This window comes from Theropithecus gelada, chromosome 3, assembly GCF_003255815.1.
Source record: "Theropithecus gelada isolate Dixy chromosome 3, Tgel_1.0, whole genome shotgun sequence".
Classification (NCBI taxonomy): Eukaryota; Metazoa; Chordata; class Mammalia; order Primates; family Cercopithecidae; genus Theropithecus; species Theropithecus gelada.
In genome coordinates, this window is record NC_037670.1 from 81,898,917 (window position 1) to 81,913,954 (window position 15,038).

General features: G+C 56.4%; 1 protein-coding gene across 1 annotated transcript; it reads right to left on the reverse strand.

Annotated features, from left to right (window-relative positions):
• Positions 1-861: 861 nt before the first annotated feature.
• Positions 862-14,546, reverse strand: AQP1 (aquaporin 1 (Colton blood group)). The gene is made up of 5 exons (XM_025378033.1): positions 13,816-14,546; positions 4,151-4,315; positions 3,742-3,822; positions 2,760-2,918; positions 862-2,541 (listed from the first exon to the last, which is right to left on the reverse strand). Exons 1-5 carry the CDS (start codon positions 14,197-14,199, stop codon positions 2,440-2,442), a joined length of 891 nt encoding a protein of 296 aa, XP_025233818.1. The 5' UTR covers positions 14,200-14,546; the 3' UTR covers positions 862-2,439.
• Positions 14,547-15,038: the final 492 nt, after the last annotated feature.

A 15,038-nucleotide genomic window follows, 5' to 3' on the forward strand; every position in this document is an offset into this window, starting at 1 on the left:
TGCACTGATTTGCGGGACTGAGACAGCCTAGTGACCTAAGGCACACAGAAATTAGAAACCCTGTTCCATCAACACGGCCTCAGTCTTCACTGGGGGCGCCTAGCTCCTGGCTCCCTGAGACCCAGCCCCCCTTATATCACCATCAGCCAGGCATTCCACAGAGGGGACAGGAACCATGTGTCTCCCAGGAGCAGTGCTGGGGCCCCAGGACCTGTCGATACACTATTTCCCGCCTCAGCCCACTGCCGTGGTGATACCTGTTCCCTATTATCAGGCACTACTAAGTGTGTGTGCCCGTCGGAAGGGTCAGGAGCTGGGGTCCCAGTCTCAATCTGAAGTAGCCCTAACTGCACTGGGCTCTGAAGAGTGAGTCTGTCACCCCTGAGATGCCCAGCCCCGGTCAGATGGGTTGCAAATGTGAGTGGAGGGAGGGAGGAAGGTGAAACAATCCCTAGTGTTCCCTGGGCCCTGCTCTGTGGAGGGTAGAGGGGATGAGGGGGCTGTTAGACTTCAGGCCTGCTTTCCCCCATCCCGTCCATACTCCGGAATCAGAAATGGCTCCCATCGCTCCATTTAAACTGATCAGAAGCCTGCCCCTTTTCCCTGTCCCCAGGTCTCCAAAGTCATCCCACTGGGCTCTGGAAGTCTCCTGCTAGGGGCAGGACCCTGTATCCCTCAGATAGGGTTCTGGGGTGTGGCTGTATCCATCGCCTGAGATCGGTGGTCTTGAAGGCAGAAGGGGAGGCAGTGGCTCCTCCTCAGACTGGGTCTCTAGCAGTGGACTGATTTCCTTGTGGAGTCATCCAGAAACATTTGTGGGGACACGGCATCAAAAGAAGAAAAACTACAGGAAGCCCGAAGGACCTTACAAGTCATTTTCCTTTATTTGCTTAACATATAATGAAATTCCAACTCCAAAGAGACATATATGCAGAGCAGACAGATGCAGGGCCCTGGTGTGCAGCAGCCTAGAACCAAGCAGGGGGTGGGTGTGCCCCCTCTCCCCTCCATCAAACCCTCCCCACTCCTGGCCCCTGGCCATTGCCCAGGCAGAAACTGAGAAGCTGGAAATGAGAGGAATCAGCCTTGTGGTCCAGGGAGTAGCCGGAGACAGGGCCTTGGTTACTAGGCCTGGCCAAATCATTGTCTAGCTGAAACCGTGGGCCTCAGTTTATCTGTTAAATGAGCTAGAAGTTCCTGCTGGGGAATGGAGAAGACAGTGTGCAGTCGTGATGCGCTGGTGATAGCTAAGGGCCTCCTGGTTGTCCCTCTGCTTCTAAATACCTGTGTAATTGTGTCTCTTGGTTTCTGTTGCCATCATGGCTAAGTGCACAGTGGTGGAGCTGCTCTGGCCCTGGTGGAAATGAATGGACTTATGTAGATAGATGAGTGGAAGAATTCAGCCTTCAAAGCTGATTCTGATCTCTGAACTGTCCTTGGGCTGCAACTATAGCAACCTCATCACGTCAAGGCTGACCCCTCCCCTCCAGGTCAATGCGGAGGGAAGGCCGTGGCCAGGGGTCACACGGCAAGCCTGTGCAGGTTACTCACCTGCTCAAATGCCTCCAACCAGGAGCTCATGAACAAGAGAAGAGCTTGCTCCATCCTGCTCAGGACCAGCTGAGGGCTTGGAAAACCCCCAGGCCCAGCAAGGTCATCTGCCTCCATGGGCTGACCTGCATCAGGGTCTTTCTGTTCTCAGGCTTTGGGCTTCAGATAGCTCAAGTGCTCTTTGATAAACATACGCCAGCATAATGGTGACCTGTGTCTACACTGATGACAGGGAGTAGAGAACTGAAAGAATGAGCAAGATAATGCAGTGATAGATGGAAAGACCAACTAAAACTCAGAGAAATAACATGGGTATTCCTCCTTCACCCTCTAAATGGCTTTATTCTGTCTAGGGAAGCCTCTCCATGGGGAACAGAAAGTTCCAACTACCTGGCTGGCTGTCGATCTCTGCTTTGTAGCCTGTTTGCTCTGCACACACGTACACAGAGGTGTGTGGCAACAGGCATGCCCCTGGGGAAAGAACACAGGGCAAGTGGAAAGAGCAGCCCTGGTCTAGACCACATCTTCTGGACCCATACTGTGTCTGCACTTAGGGGTTGCAGGCCCGTTGAGCTCTGCCGATCCCTGCCACTTTGCAGAAGGAGGTCGCTGAGGCCCTGAAATAGGGACAATTCCAAGGTCAGGCCGTAAGTCCGAGCGGGTCGGGGGCCTGGGAGCAAGTAGAGCTGAAGGAGCAAAGCTTGCCCCTCCACTGCACCTCCTGGGATCTCTCCCCTCCAAGCACCATTGGGAGCAAGGTGCATGTTAGGAGAAGAAGGAGGGCCATGACCAAAGGCACAAAGCAATTACAGTAGAATCCCAGGCACCTGCGCAGGTGAGTCGGCGAGCAACTTTGGGGCAAGGGGGGACTTTGTGGCACACCTCCCATCACACTCTGAGGGGGCGACTAGCAGGTGGGTCCCTTTCTTTCACCTCCTCCACGACTTCAAGGGAGTGGATGTATTGGTAAATCTTGGTCCCCAGGAAGCTCTGAGGCCAGGAAACAGAAAGAGAAAGAAAGAGATAGAAACACCCCCAAATGAGGCTTGACCATGCAGGTCTGGCAGATCTTGGGGAAGTGACTTTGGCCAGCTTGTCAGAGTGTCTACAATATGGATTTCACCCCTCCCCTCCCTCCGCCCGTCCCTGCCCCTGCCCCCTACGTGGATGCCCAGGCCAGACCCCTTCTATTTGGGCTTCATCTCCACCCTGGAGTTGATGTCGTCGGCATCCAGGTCATACTCCTCCACCTGGCCGCTGGTCCACACCTTCACGCGGTCTGTGAAGTCACTGCTGCGTGGGGCCAGGATGAAGTCGTAGATGAGCACAGCCAGGGCTCCCCCGATGAATGGCCCCACCCAGAAAATCTAGGAACAGAGCAGGTACGTTGAGACGGCTCCACTCAGAAGTCTCTGGAAAGCGTTCCCTGGGTTACCTCCCAGCCCACCACCCCGTTGGACAGGTTTTCTCCCACCTGCGATGGAGGCAGGTAGGAGCACCAAATCCTAACATCCTGATTCCAGTGCCCTCAAAACTGGCCCAGGCCAGAGTACACGGTAAGGGCACCTCCTTGCCTCTGCATGGCCCAGCTCAGGCATGGGCAGTAGCAGCCCCTTCTTGAGGAAGGCCACTGCCCCCACGCTCCCAGCTTTGAAAGGGCCCCAGAGACCATTGCCTAATGCAAAGCTGGCCTAGCACATCCACATCCACAACAATAAGAGCCAAAATCCACTGAGCGCCTCCTCTGTGTTGCGCTCAGTTTACAGATAGGGAGTGAGCCCTTTCCTCCTCCTGGCCACCCTGAGAGGTGGGTACCACCATATCCCCCTCCGCAGCTCAGGAAACCAAGGCTCAAGCACACGGCGCAAGGTCATGCTGAACCTGAAAGTGGCTGAGCCAGGATTTGGAGCCTCACTTTCAACCACACAGCTGGGATGACCTGGAGGCCAGGCAGCATGGGGCAGGGCCGAGCTGGGAGGGCAGAGACTGGGCCTGAAACTGCTCGCATTGTGACCCCACCCTGCCTCTACATGGCAGGCCTCGGTTTCCTGATTTCCTGTCCCCTGGCTGTCTCCTAGAGCCTCCAGGACAGGAAGGGACACTGTGAGGGTGGGGTCAGGCTTACCATGGGACACCAAAGCCTCCCACCCCACCTCCCTGCACAGTAGGGGCAGCCTGTGGGTCGCCTACCCAGTGGTTGCTGAAGTTGTGTGTGATCACCGCGGGGCCGAAGGACCGAGCAGGGTTAATCCCACAGCCGGTGTAGTCAATCTGTGAGGGAAAGAGACAGGGAGAGGCAAAGGCAGAGAGTCACAGGTGAAGAGAGAGTGAGAGGAGGGAGAGGGTGGAGGGAGAGAGAACAATCAGGGTAGGGGACAATGAGACCCAGCAAGAGAGGAGTGCTGACCTCAAGCTGGGCAGGAGGTCCCTCTGCTCCTCTCCAGGGCAGGACCCTGCCCCCAGTCCCCAGCACTGACCTGCCATCCTCCACCCAATGGCAAGAGCCCTGCCGGGAGTTCCACTGGCTGCCCATGGCAGGGCACCCCACCAGTCCCTGCCCTCCCTTCCCCCCCACCATCTGGGAGGGCCCCTGACTCACAGCCAGGAGGTGTCCAAGGGCTACAGAGAGGCCAATGGCAAGGGGGGCTGAGCCACCAAGGTCGCGGCGCCTTCGGTCAGTAGTGGCCAGCACACACAGCACCAGCTGGAGGGTCCCGATGATCTCGATGCCCAGGCCCTGGCCTGAGTTCACGCCATCAGCCAGCTGCAGGGGACAGAGGCGGTGAGGACTGGTGAGGAGGGTAGGCAGGGACTGTGTCCCAGGACCCCAAGGATCCCCAGGCCTCCCAGACCCAGGCATGGAGGGCAGACCCTCAGATGGGCCTTCAGAGTCCATCACAGGGTCCCGGGCAAGCACACACAGCAGGTAGTGGAAATCAGGCCTTGAACCCACCCACTGCTGTTGATGAAACTCCAGCTCAGCCCCTAATACCTGCCTAGACCCAGGCTCCACTCTGCCTAGAAGCTGGAGAGGCCTGGGGTGAGCTGAGGCCTTCTCATCCAGCTGCAACCAGGCCAGGGTATTCTGGGGTACCAAGGCCAGAGGCAAGGGGCAAGCCCCAGGCATGAAGATGATGGTCAGGAGCACTCCTAGGAGAAGAGATGCAAACAGGTGGGAAGGCCCAGCAGGGGACATGGCTTCATACCCAAAAGTCCAGACCATTCCACCCCATGCCCAACTGCATCTAAATTCTGGGGCTGGGGAGGCCTTCAGAGAGGTCCTGGCTCCCTCCACCCCTCTTTCTCCTCTGTGCTTGCCTCCCTTATTGTCTCCACCCTCTCTCTCTCCTTCTCCACCCCTGTATCTTTCCTTGGTCCAAGGCCATTACTTCTGGCCCTGCCCTCCCTGTCTCTCCTTCTCTCTTCTTCCTCCCCACTGCTGGCCCCAGCCTCACCCTCCCTCTCCCTGGCCAGAGAGGCCCCGCCACCACTGTCTGGCTGCCACTTACTCCTGGGCCACTTTTAGAAACATGACTCATGGAAAGAGAAGGGAATGGGATCTGCCGTGAGGTCATGAAAGCCCTCCCCATGCAGCTGCCCCAGGAGGACCCCTCCCCAGGAAGCCCCAGCACCTTCCACTATGCTTTGTGGCCATCCCAGGGGCTAAGTGCACTCACACAGGGGAGCTGGACCACATCAGCAAAGGCTCCCTTGCATAGATGCCCAGATGAGGTCACTTAGGCTGCCTTCTCCCAGGCAGGGCTGTTGCACCCAAACACTTCCCAGCTGGGAGTCTCACTACCCAGCTCCCATCCTCAGGATATGGGAGTGTCTCTAAGGCCATAGGGAATTTTGCAAAATCCAAGGTAGGGGGGCACACCTTGGAGGTTTTCCCAGCCCCACCCTGAGGCCATCCTACAAGAACAATCCTCTTCCCGCCTTTGTCTGCAGCCCTGGGTTACAGGGAATGACTCACATCCCCTCCCCTGCCTTGCAGCCCCAACTTTGGGCTTTTCCTGGCGGACCCCAGGGCTACATCCCTTAGGTCCGCCAGCCCTCTGGGCAATGCCCAGTTCCCTTTCTGTCCCAAGGTTGGGCCGAGGAGGCAGAAGCCCTGTGTTCAGGTCCTGACTCTTCTACTTTCTGGCACCGTGAGCATGGCCTATCCCCTCTGGTCTTCAGTCTTCCCATCTACAAAATGGATCTCATTGTCCATGCCTGCTCTCCAGAGCAGCTGGGAGGTTCAAAGGCCAAAGGGGCTGTCTCAGGGCATTTGGAAAGAGTTACCGATGCAGGAGGGATGGGGTAGTGGTTGTGACTCTTGTTTTGGTTCTTCTCATTGTGGGTGCAGGATTTGGGGACAGGCAGAAGGAGTGACGGCAGCTGGAGCTGCTGGCAGAAGCCTGCCCAGAGTTAGGACAGGCTGAATGGGGTTGAGGCTGGTGAAGCCAGCCTGGCTAGTCCTGATGCCCACCCACAGTTGCACCTGTGAGGCCCCTGTCCCTCTGGATCTGAGCCCTCAGGAAGCTCGCGGCTCCTTCTATTCCTCTATCTTCTGCTCTGTGAGGTTGGCCTAATTGCTAGCTGGCAGAAGTCCTGAAACCAGCCCTTCCCCGATGATTAATGGAGTCATCGCTGTAAGTGGCTCCCGCCTTGGAGAATCCTCCCAGCCCCACCCCTCACAGATGTGACCAGAAGGAGCTCATCTCCTCCTCTGTTTCTTAACCAGCTGTGAGAGTCCCAGCTGCTACCCAAAGACACCATGCAAAGCTTTTCATGCAAAGTGGACAGAGCAGAGGGTGATGGTTCCAGGCCCTGTACTCTGAGTCCTTGGGAAGGGGAGGGGTCAGCCACCTGCCCTGGGAATTCTGGAATGTGCCTTCCTGACTGCTGAGAACCACATGGGCTGACAGCCTTCCTCTCCAATGCCCACTACCACCACCACCAGGAAGCCTCCCCTGCTTGCTTCAACATCTACTGACAACCTTCCTTCAACTGCCTAATACACTTGCATTATTTACATCTGGAAAAACTTGATAATTCAGAATTGGAAGGGGCACTGAAAGGCCCGTTGAAACTCGATGTCCAGGAAAGAGCGGGTAAAATACTTCGAAATGTACGGTACTGTGTACAACCCATTAAATTTGAAAAGTTGCTTACACAGGGACAATTCCCATTGTAATCACTTGTTTTATACATATATATGTATATATATATACATATATATGTACACTATATATAATATGTATTATATATACACATATATTATATATAGTATATATTTGTGTATATGTGTGTGTGTGTGTGTGTTTGCACATCCCCATGTAGTTTTGCCTGGCCCAGGTCTTATTAAGGCAGAAAAAAGTAACAATCAGAACAATTCTCTTCCCGCCTTTGCAGCCCTGGGTTTTGTGAAGGCAAGTATTACCTAACAAATAATCCACACATTTCTTCTGAAGTGTCAGAAGATACAAGCTCTCCATTTTGTGCTGAGCCCTTGTAAAACCACTGCTCAAGGCCCAGTTCAGACCCCACCAGCTCCTAGAAGCCTTCCCAGATCCCTGGCTGGAATTAACTTCTGCTCCCACCCACCATGCCCTCATTGAATTCTCTGCATCTTGTAGGAAACCAATCTTCCTGCAGCCTATATGGGTGCATCTCCTCCTGGCCTGGGAGCTCGGTGAGGACAGGGTGGGGGACCTCTGCCATTTCTCTGCCCACACGTCTGAGGAGAGGCTCATTGTGTGATGATAGAAGTGGCAGAGAATGCTAATTTTCTAGAACCCCCACCCTCACTAGGGGCAGCCTGGCTCCAGAGATGCTCTCCGGACCCAGGGCTATCTTCTTCACTTTCTAGCTGGGAAACAATGGGTCAATCATTAGCCTCTGGGAGCCCCAGAGGGCAGCCTGTGTGATGGCTCAGTGAGATGATGATGCAGAGGCTGAGGCCCAGGGAGGATGCAGCAAAGCCGGGATCCTTGCCCCATAGTCTGTGCCACCCTACATTCACAGGTCAATGGGCTGGTCACTCCCAGGCCCAGCCAAGGGACCTGGCTATTCCCAGCGTGGACTTGGGAGCCAGCAGAAGGTGGTTCTGTGGCTGCCAGAGTGTCCTGCCTCTAGGGCAGCCCAGGGATGATCTCTCCAAGCAATGTGCTCTAAGCCTTCCCTGCTGCCCATAGACAGGCCAACCAGGGTAGCTTCCAAGACACGGGGCCCCCGGCTTGGCCTGGGCACTCTGGCACCCTGGCCTTGGGGAACAGCAGGCTCCAGAGCCAGGCCTGACTGAGGCTCCGAGCATTCGTTCTCCAGGGACAGGAACCATCGAGGCCTGCCCTGCCCACCTAGTGCCTCCAGGACTCAGCACTGGGCAGTGAGGAGACCCATGTGGGCCCCACAGTGTCACTCCTCCATGGGTGTTCACACGTGGACATGGGGGTATTCCTGGTTTTGTGTGCCTCTGTGTGTCTTTGTAAATAAGTGTCTGCTGTGTCTGTGGATGACCACATGTGTCCAGGGCTGACTCTCTTTTTTGTTAGATTGTAAGTGGTTTATTACACAATAATTAAATTTTTAAAATCTATAAAAGAACTACAAAAATCCCCCACGTGTGTGCACTAAACAACATAGCCTAAAAATAAATGCGGGAAAAATTGACAGAATTACAAGGAGGATTGGATCACTCTACCACCAGAGTGAAAAATTTTAACAATCTTCTGTTAGAAATGTATAGAATCATGAAGCAGCCCAAAACTACCAATATCACGAACAGGGAGGGTTCAAACCCCATAATTAACAAGCTTGATTTAAGAAAAATATGAAAAACCCTGTACCCGTGAATTAGAGAATGCACACTCTTTTTCATCCCATGTTGGATATTTAGACAACTGATGAGGTACTGACCAAGTGTCTTGGCCCTCTCTGGGAACAACTATCATGCAGGGGTCTCTGCAGGAAATGAGGTCCTGGAGGTCGTGCTGTGTGTTTGCACTGGTATGTCTGATGGCACTTCTGAGTGCCTCACTGTTTCCCTGTGTCATATACCCACACAGGTGCCACTACCAGCTCGAGAGGGAAGAGAAGAGAAAAACAAAATGAGCCCCCTGTGTGAGAAAGCAGCAGGTCTCAACAAGCCCTTTATTTGCTCCCAGAAACCATTTCATCTTCCTGACAAGAAACAATACACAAAGCAATGGCTTCCTCCCTCCCTCCCTCCCTCCCTCCTTCTTTTCCTAACTCCAGGGCAGGGAAAGGAAAAGGCTCCATTGAGGAACCCCCGCCCAACCCTCCTTGGGTCCCAGAGCCTGAGTGGGACCATCCGGTCTTGAGAATGTGCTTTGTGTACCGTGTGTGCGTCCCCCACGCAAGAGCACATGTGTGTGCATGTTTGTGTTTGTGCCATGTGTGTATACTTCGGAGCAGCAGAAATAATCAAGGGCTAGGAGGCAGCGCCACACCTCTGTCTCCGTGCCTCCGTGGGCTTCAGTTTCCCCATCAGTAAAATGGAGGCCTTGGCCCAGATTCTAGCCCCTGGCAGTATCTAGAAATACCTCCTGCCTGACCTCGGGTTGGTCACCCTCCAGCTCCAGATCAGAAACCTGAGCACCGGATCCCCCGCAGGCCATCAGAACTGCTGGTCTCAGCGTGACACAAAGCCTATGTTGCAGAACCTGTCACCCACCCCACTGGACCCCTGCATAGACCAGCACCCCCAAAGCAGCCTCCCCACCAGATAGCATCTACTTGCACACCCCTAATGGCAAGGACCTTATTGACTTAGAGGCAGCCCCTTCTTCATGTCAACAACAATATCAACAACAACCTTCTTTACACTGAGTAGAAATCTGCCTCTCAAGGGGCCCTGACAGTGAGATTGCAGGCACTGAAAGGAGCTGCTGAAAGGGCCGGGGTCATTTTCCAGCCTTTCTGGATATCTTTTAAGTTGGAGATTTCAGCCTCAGAGTATGCCCACCCCACTGAACTGTAGCTCCTGGCTGAGTGAAGACAGCCCCTCATGATCCCCCTGGGTACCATTCCATGTGGGCAAGGAGCCCCTCTTGTCCCCAGGGGGAAGCCCTGACTGAGGGGACCCTGGCTACTTGCAGGGCCTCGTGGACAGCATTTTCCTGCCTTCACCTCCAGGTGTGAGGGCTCAGATCCCAGCCATTCAGGAGACTCCAGACTTGGCGCTTCCAGAAGGTAAGGGCCATGGCCCCTGCTGGGTGGGGGCCTTAGACTAAGTGGGGGCACCATCTGAAATTGGCTTGCAGTGAACTAATGGCCCCTTGGGGGTAATGAGCAGGGGGTGAACCCCTCAGACAGGCATCCCAGGGGGCCATGTCCCTTCTCAAAGCATGGCCCCTTCAGAGTTCCCAGGGCAAGCCCCGGTCAGGGCCAAGCATTGGGATGGGCAACACTGGGACCGGCTGGGCTGTTCTGAGGGCCTTAAAGGGGAAGCAGCCTCAGGATTTTCCGTGATGAGGGAAGTCTCCACCACAAAGCTCCCGCCCCATCTCTGTGCCCTCCCCCTCATCTGGGGCTGGCGGAAACAGTAATTATATGTCCCAGATGTGGCATCACCACCCAGCCCCCAGCCCCTCCCTGGGCAGGCCGGGCTGGGCAGGGACATGGAAACTCTGCCTTCCTTTCCCCAGCCCTCCCCTGAGCTCTGGAGGAGGTGGCAGCACCCCCGGGAGAACTGGTGGAATGAAGGGGCCTCTCACTTTATGACTGGGGAAACTGAGGCCCAGAAAACTGGGATAAAGGGGAGAGCTTAGGGCTTCGGTCAGGCCCCTGATGCTGCAGGTAGAAACACTTCATGAGCAGTCAGGCCCCGAATGAGCAGGGCTGGGAGAAGACCCCAAAGAGGGTAGCTTTGCCCTCTGCCTGAGCTCAGCGGGCTGAAATCACAGGCTCTGGGGACCCAGACCCCTTCCCCTGGATGCAGCCCCTGGCCCAAATCCTGAGCACTCACCACCCTCCTCCCATGCCCCTCCAGCCTGACCATACCCCACAACTCCCACACCATGGCCCCCACCTCCTCCTAGCCTGTGCTCACACAGTCCCTCTGTCCCTTCCCTCTGCAATGTCTCCACATTCAGGATCCTACGAAACCTTCTCCCTGATGCCTTCCGGGCCCTCCCACCCCTTAAGTTCAAAAGTTCCTGGGCCTGACCTGACACCTCTTATCGCATCTGCCTCCTGCTCCGTATCACAGACAGCTGGGCACTGGCTTATCTTGACCTAGGGCTGTGGGCTTCTCTGGGGAGGCAGCCAGGCTAACCTAGCCCTGCACTGAGCACCCAGCAGTCCCCAGTCATGCTTGTAGGGAGCCGGCTGAGCAGACCAGACAGCAGAAGAATGAAAAAAGCCGGCAAATACCAGGAATCCTGAGTCCACCAGCATCTCCTACTTCTCAGAGCCCAGCCACACCCTGCTATGTCACTATCTCATAGACAGGAACTAGGGCCACACAGGCCGGTCTGTTGTGTAATGCCACATGGTATTAGTGGCTGAGCTAGGACAGGGACAGGCAAGAGTGTCCACCCCAGCCTCAGAGCCTCTCACCCTTGGCTAAAATTGGTATATGGCTCTTAGTACTAACCGGGACCTTGCAGGCTGGATGGAGGCCCACAGTCTCTCTAGGGCGTACCCTGAGCCCTGACTCAGTCAGGAGAAAGTTGTCCCCAACATGTCCCGAAGGGACACCCCCTGACTCACTGCAACCACTTCCTGCCACTTCTTTCTCTGTTTTCCTTGGAAATCTCCATGCCAACCACTTGCCCCACCCAGGTTTTGGCCGGGGTGGGGCTCAGGGCCACAGAGGCTGCAGGAGCCTCCCCCAGGTCATGAAGGACAGTGTGTCACCTGCTGCCCAGACCGTTCCCTGCTCTTGAGGCATCCAGGCCACGCCTGAGACCCCTCCAGTTCCAGGGACAGTGTCTGACGGGAGCCTTTAGGGGGGTACCTTCTCTATTTCTAGGCCCAGAGTTGAGCTTCTGACCCCCACCCTTCCACTGTCGGGACAGGGCAGTGCCTGAGCCCCCACCATCATGCTTAGCACCCTTATGTTCAGCACTGCCCCTGCTGGGCTGCTCTTAGCCAGCCTTCGTGGGATGAGTGATAAGCTCAAAGCAATGAAGTGAGCTGGCTGTCTGGGTGTGGCTGTGAGGTCACAACACCTAAGTCCCCTCTCAAGGGTCAGGGTCCACAGCTCCAATAAAGCTCAATAAGTTAGCAGCAGACAGGTCTTGAACCCAGGTGTCTGCCTCCCAGCCCAGGGCTGGCTCCCACACTAGGCTGCTCCTCTTTCTCTCCCATTTGCAACACGCCCAGCCCAAGTATTGGGGTGACTATAAAAAATGAAGGCCAGGGAGGGAATGGGGCACAGGAGTCGGGTGTGGCCTCTGATCCAGATGGCACAGAAGGGGCCCGCCCTCCCGCCTCTGGCTCGGATGCACATACTAGAGTGTGAAGCCTCTGCCAGCAGGTGCAGAGGTTCTGCCCTGTGAGATGGGAGGGACGATATGGGGTCAGAAAGTCTAGGAATCACATCCCCTCCCCTACAGGGACGCTTCCCCAGCCCAGCATACCCAGCCAAGCTTCAGTGTGAGCTTGACCTTACCCAGTGGAACTCCCCGAGGCCACAAGCTCTGCCCCCACTGGAAACTGAGGCCTGGGGGCAGAGCTTGACATGGCCTGCCTGAGCTCTGTCCCGTACATACCCCGCAGCCACGTCTAAACTGGCTAAAGTCTAAACTCCAGCCCATGGAGGTAATCTTCAATCTTGGGCCAAGCAGAGGTTGGCTGCAGAGGAGGTTGGGTGAGGTGTCACCGTGACACGAAAGTGCTAAGCCCCCCGTGGCTGGGCTGAGCCAGCTGCCCTCTGCACCAGACCTTCACCTAGCCTCCGCCAGGCTGTCAGCCGCAGGATCTGAACTTTGACTGGGAAGCAAGAGGACAGCTGCTGTAATCACTACTGCCATCTCTGAGGCGCCCTCCGAGATGGCCCACACAGTCCCCACACCCACCTGCCCTGCCTACAGCCCTGCCAGCCTCATCTCTCCAGACAAGTCCTCCTCTCTGCTCCTTAACCTCTCTCCCTCCCTGTGAGGGCACCCCCAAGCCTGCTCACCTGTCCCTTGGGCCGTCAGACATCCTCCAAGCCTTCCTCAGTCTCGCAGGCCAAATCGCCCCCTGCTGTTGCCCAAGCCCAGCCTGAGTTTGCACTTGTCTGAGGAGCTGGGAAAGGCCAGGTCTGGGACAGCAGGCAGCTGCCACCAGTGGCCACTTTGCCATGCTAAGCAGCCCAGGAGACATTCTTTTCCACAGCTGCCACCCAGTCACCAGCATCTGCTTGTCATTAGCGACCCCAGTCCAGACCCCATTCAAGCCAGGAGCCATGGGCACGTGTGGTTGCAAACTCACCCCCACACACCGTAACACAGCAGCACAAACATGCACACAGTTTACACAAGCACAGAGACTCATGCTGGCAGACGCATGCACACATACACACCTTCACACACACACACGCACACGTTCATGCACACACGCACATGCGCACACACCCACACACACACACACGCCACACCTCTCAGTGCCTGGAGACCATGGAGCCCAGCATTTGCCCCCCAGCCCATACTGTAATCCAGGAAAACTGCCTTCAAACAGCCCCAGAAAGTGTTTTCACTGCCTTATCTTTGTCTAATTCCCGGGGGCGGAAGAGTGGAAGACGGCCTTTCTCTGGATTCCTAGAGGTGGTTTGTTTGGAAACCTGTGTGAATATGGGGGGCTCCCTGAGGGAGTCCTGTTCACACACCTGCAGAACCAGCTGCAGACAGGCTGGGCATCTGGTTCAGGGTGGCTGGGGAAAGCGGGCGAAGTTTCCCCGGGGTGCAGGGCTGCGGGAGGAGGGAGTTGGCGGCACAGGCAGGACTGAGAAGGGCCAAAAAGCTACAGCCAAGGGGCGAGGAACTGCTGGCCAAGCTTATTCCCCATAATAGATGCCCTGCAGGGGACATTGGCAAGACCATAATTCTCTTGATCTCAGCTTCCCACAGTGCCTGGCAGAAAACAGGCTCTGGGAGGCATGCATAACTGAGTTCCAGCCCCAGCTCTTCCCCCCGGCTCTCTATGTGACCTCCAGCAACCTCTTGTCCTCTCCGTTCCTCAGTGTCTGCATCTGCACGATGGGCAGAGGATGGAACTGGTGCCTTTCAGCATCATTCTAGAACCCCCCAAGTTCGGGGACACCCCACTCACGTCATTGCGGCCGAGCGAGTTCCCAGGCAGGGAGGAGGTGATGCCTGAGAGGATGGCAGCGGCGACGATGGCCCCCACGCACTGGGCGATGATGTACATGAGGGCACGGAAGATGCTGATCTGGCAGCTGAGCAGCAGCCCCAGCGTGACAGCCGGGTTGAGGTGGGCGCCACTGATGTGACCCACGCTCTGTGCCAGCGTGGCGATGCTCAGTCCGAAGGCCAGCGACACCTTCACATTGTCCTGGACCACCGTCTGGTTGTTCCCCACCGGGTATTTGAAGCCCAGGGCAGAGCCGATGCTGATGAAGACAAAGAGGGTCGTGGCCAGGAACTCGGCCACCACTGCCCTCCAGAAGAGCTTCTTCTTGAACTCGCTGGCCATGCTGGCAGGGGGCTTGGCCTGAGACCGCTGCCGGGTGCTCAACTCCCTCTAAGAGCTGAGCCACAGCCTGGGCTGGGCCTATTTATAGGGCCGGGGGGCGGGGGGAGCACAAAGGGAGGAAGGCCTCTCTTCACTCCTGGCCCGCCCCACACCGCACGGACCTCCTCTGGATGGATGCAGACACGGCTCTGCTGTCCGCCTGCCAACTTTTTCCTTCCTCCTCTCCCCCTCCCTCTCTCTCTCCCTCCGCCCTCAGCCCTGCCCAGCCCAAGGAGGCAGGCAGGAGGCAGCCGTCGCTCTAATAGGCTTTGGGAAATTCTTCCAAGCTGGCCCCACTCAGGGGACCAGAGAAATCCAGGTGTCTCCGCCCTGTGTGCAAAGCTCAGGGGGTTCCTGAGGACACAGCCAGGTGCTCTGGAGTGGGCGGGGTGGGCGGGCTGGACTCAGTGGGTGGACGTTGCCCTCCCTGGAGGCAGGCACTATGATCCTGCTGGCCTGACATCCCCATCCCAATCCAGAGAGGCACTGGTCTGGAGTCCCTGGGCCCAGGGCTCCAGAGGGGCAGTCAGGGCCTCCCGCACGGCCACTGCATGCCATGTTAGGAATGTCCCAGAGTCCCCAGTCTCCCCGAGCCAGGCCTCTGTGGATGGGGCACAGAGGCATCAGAAGGTGCAGAGAGGTTGTCTGTGGCTGCCCTCCACGCTGTGGTTGGGGACAGGCCTGAGCTAGGCAGAGCTGTTAGAAAGCCGCTACCCTGGGAGCTCCCAAACTTCTCCAGAGCAATTTGAACCAATGATTTGTGGGCAGGTTGGTGAAGATGGGACAGTTTAGGATTTTCC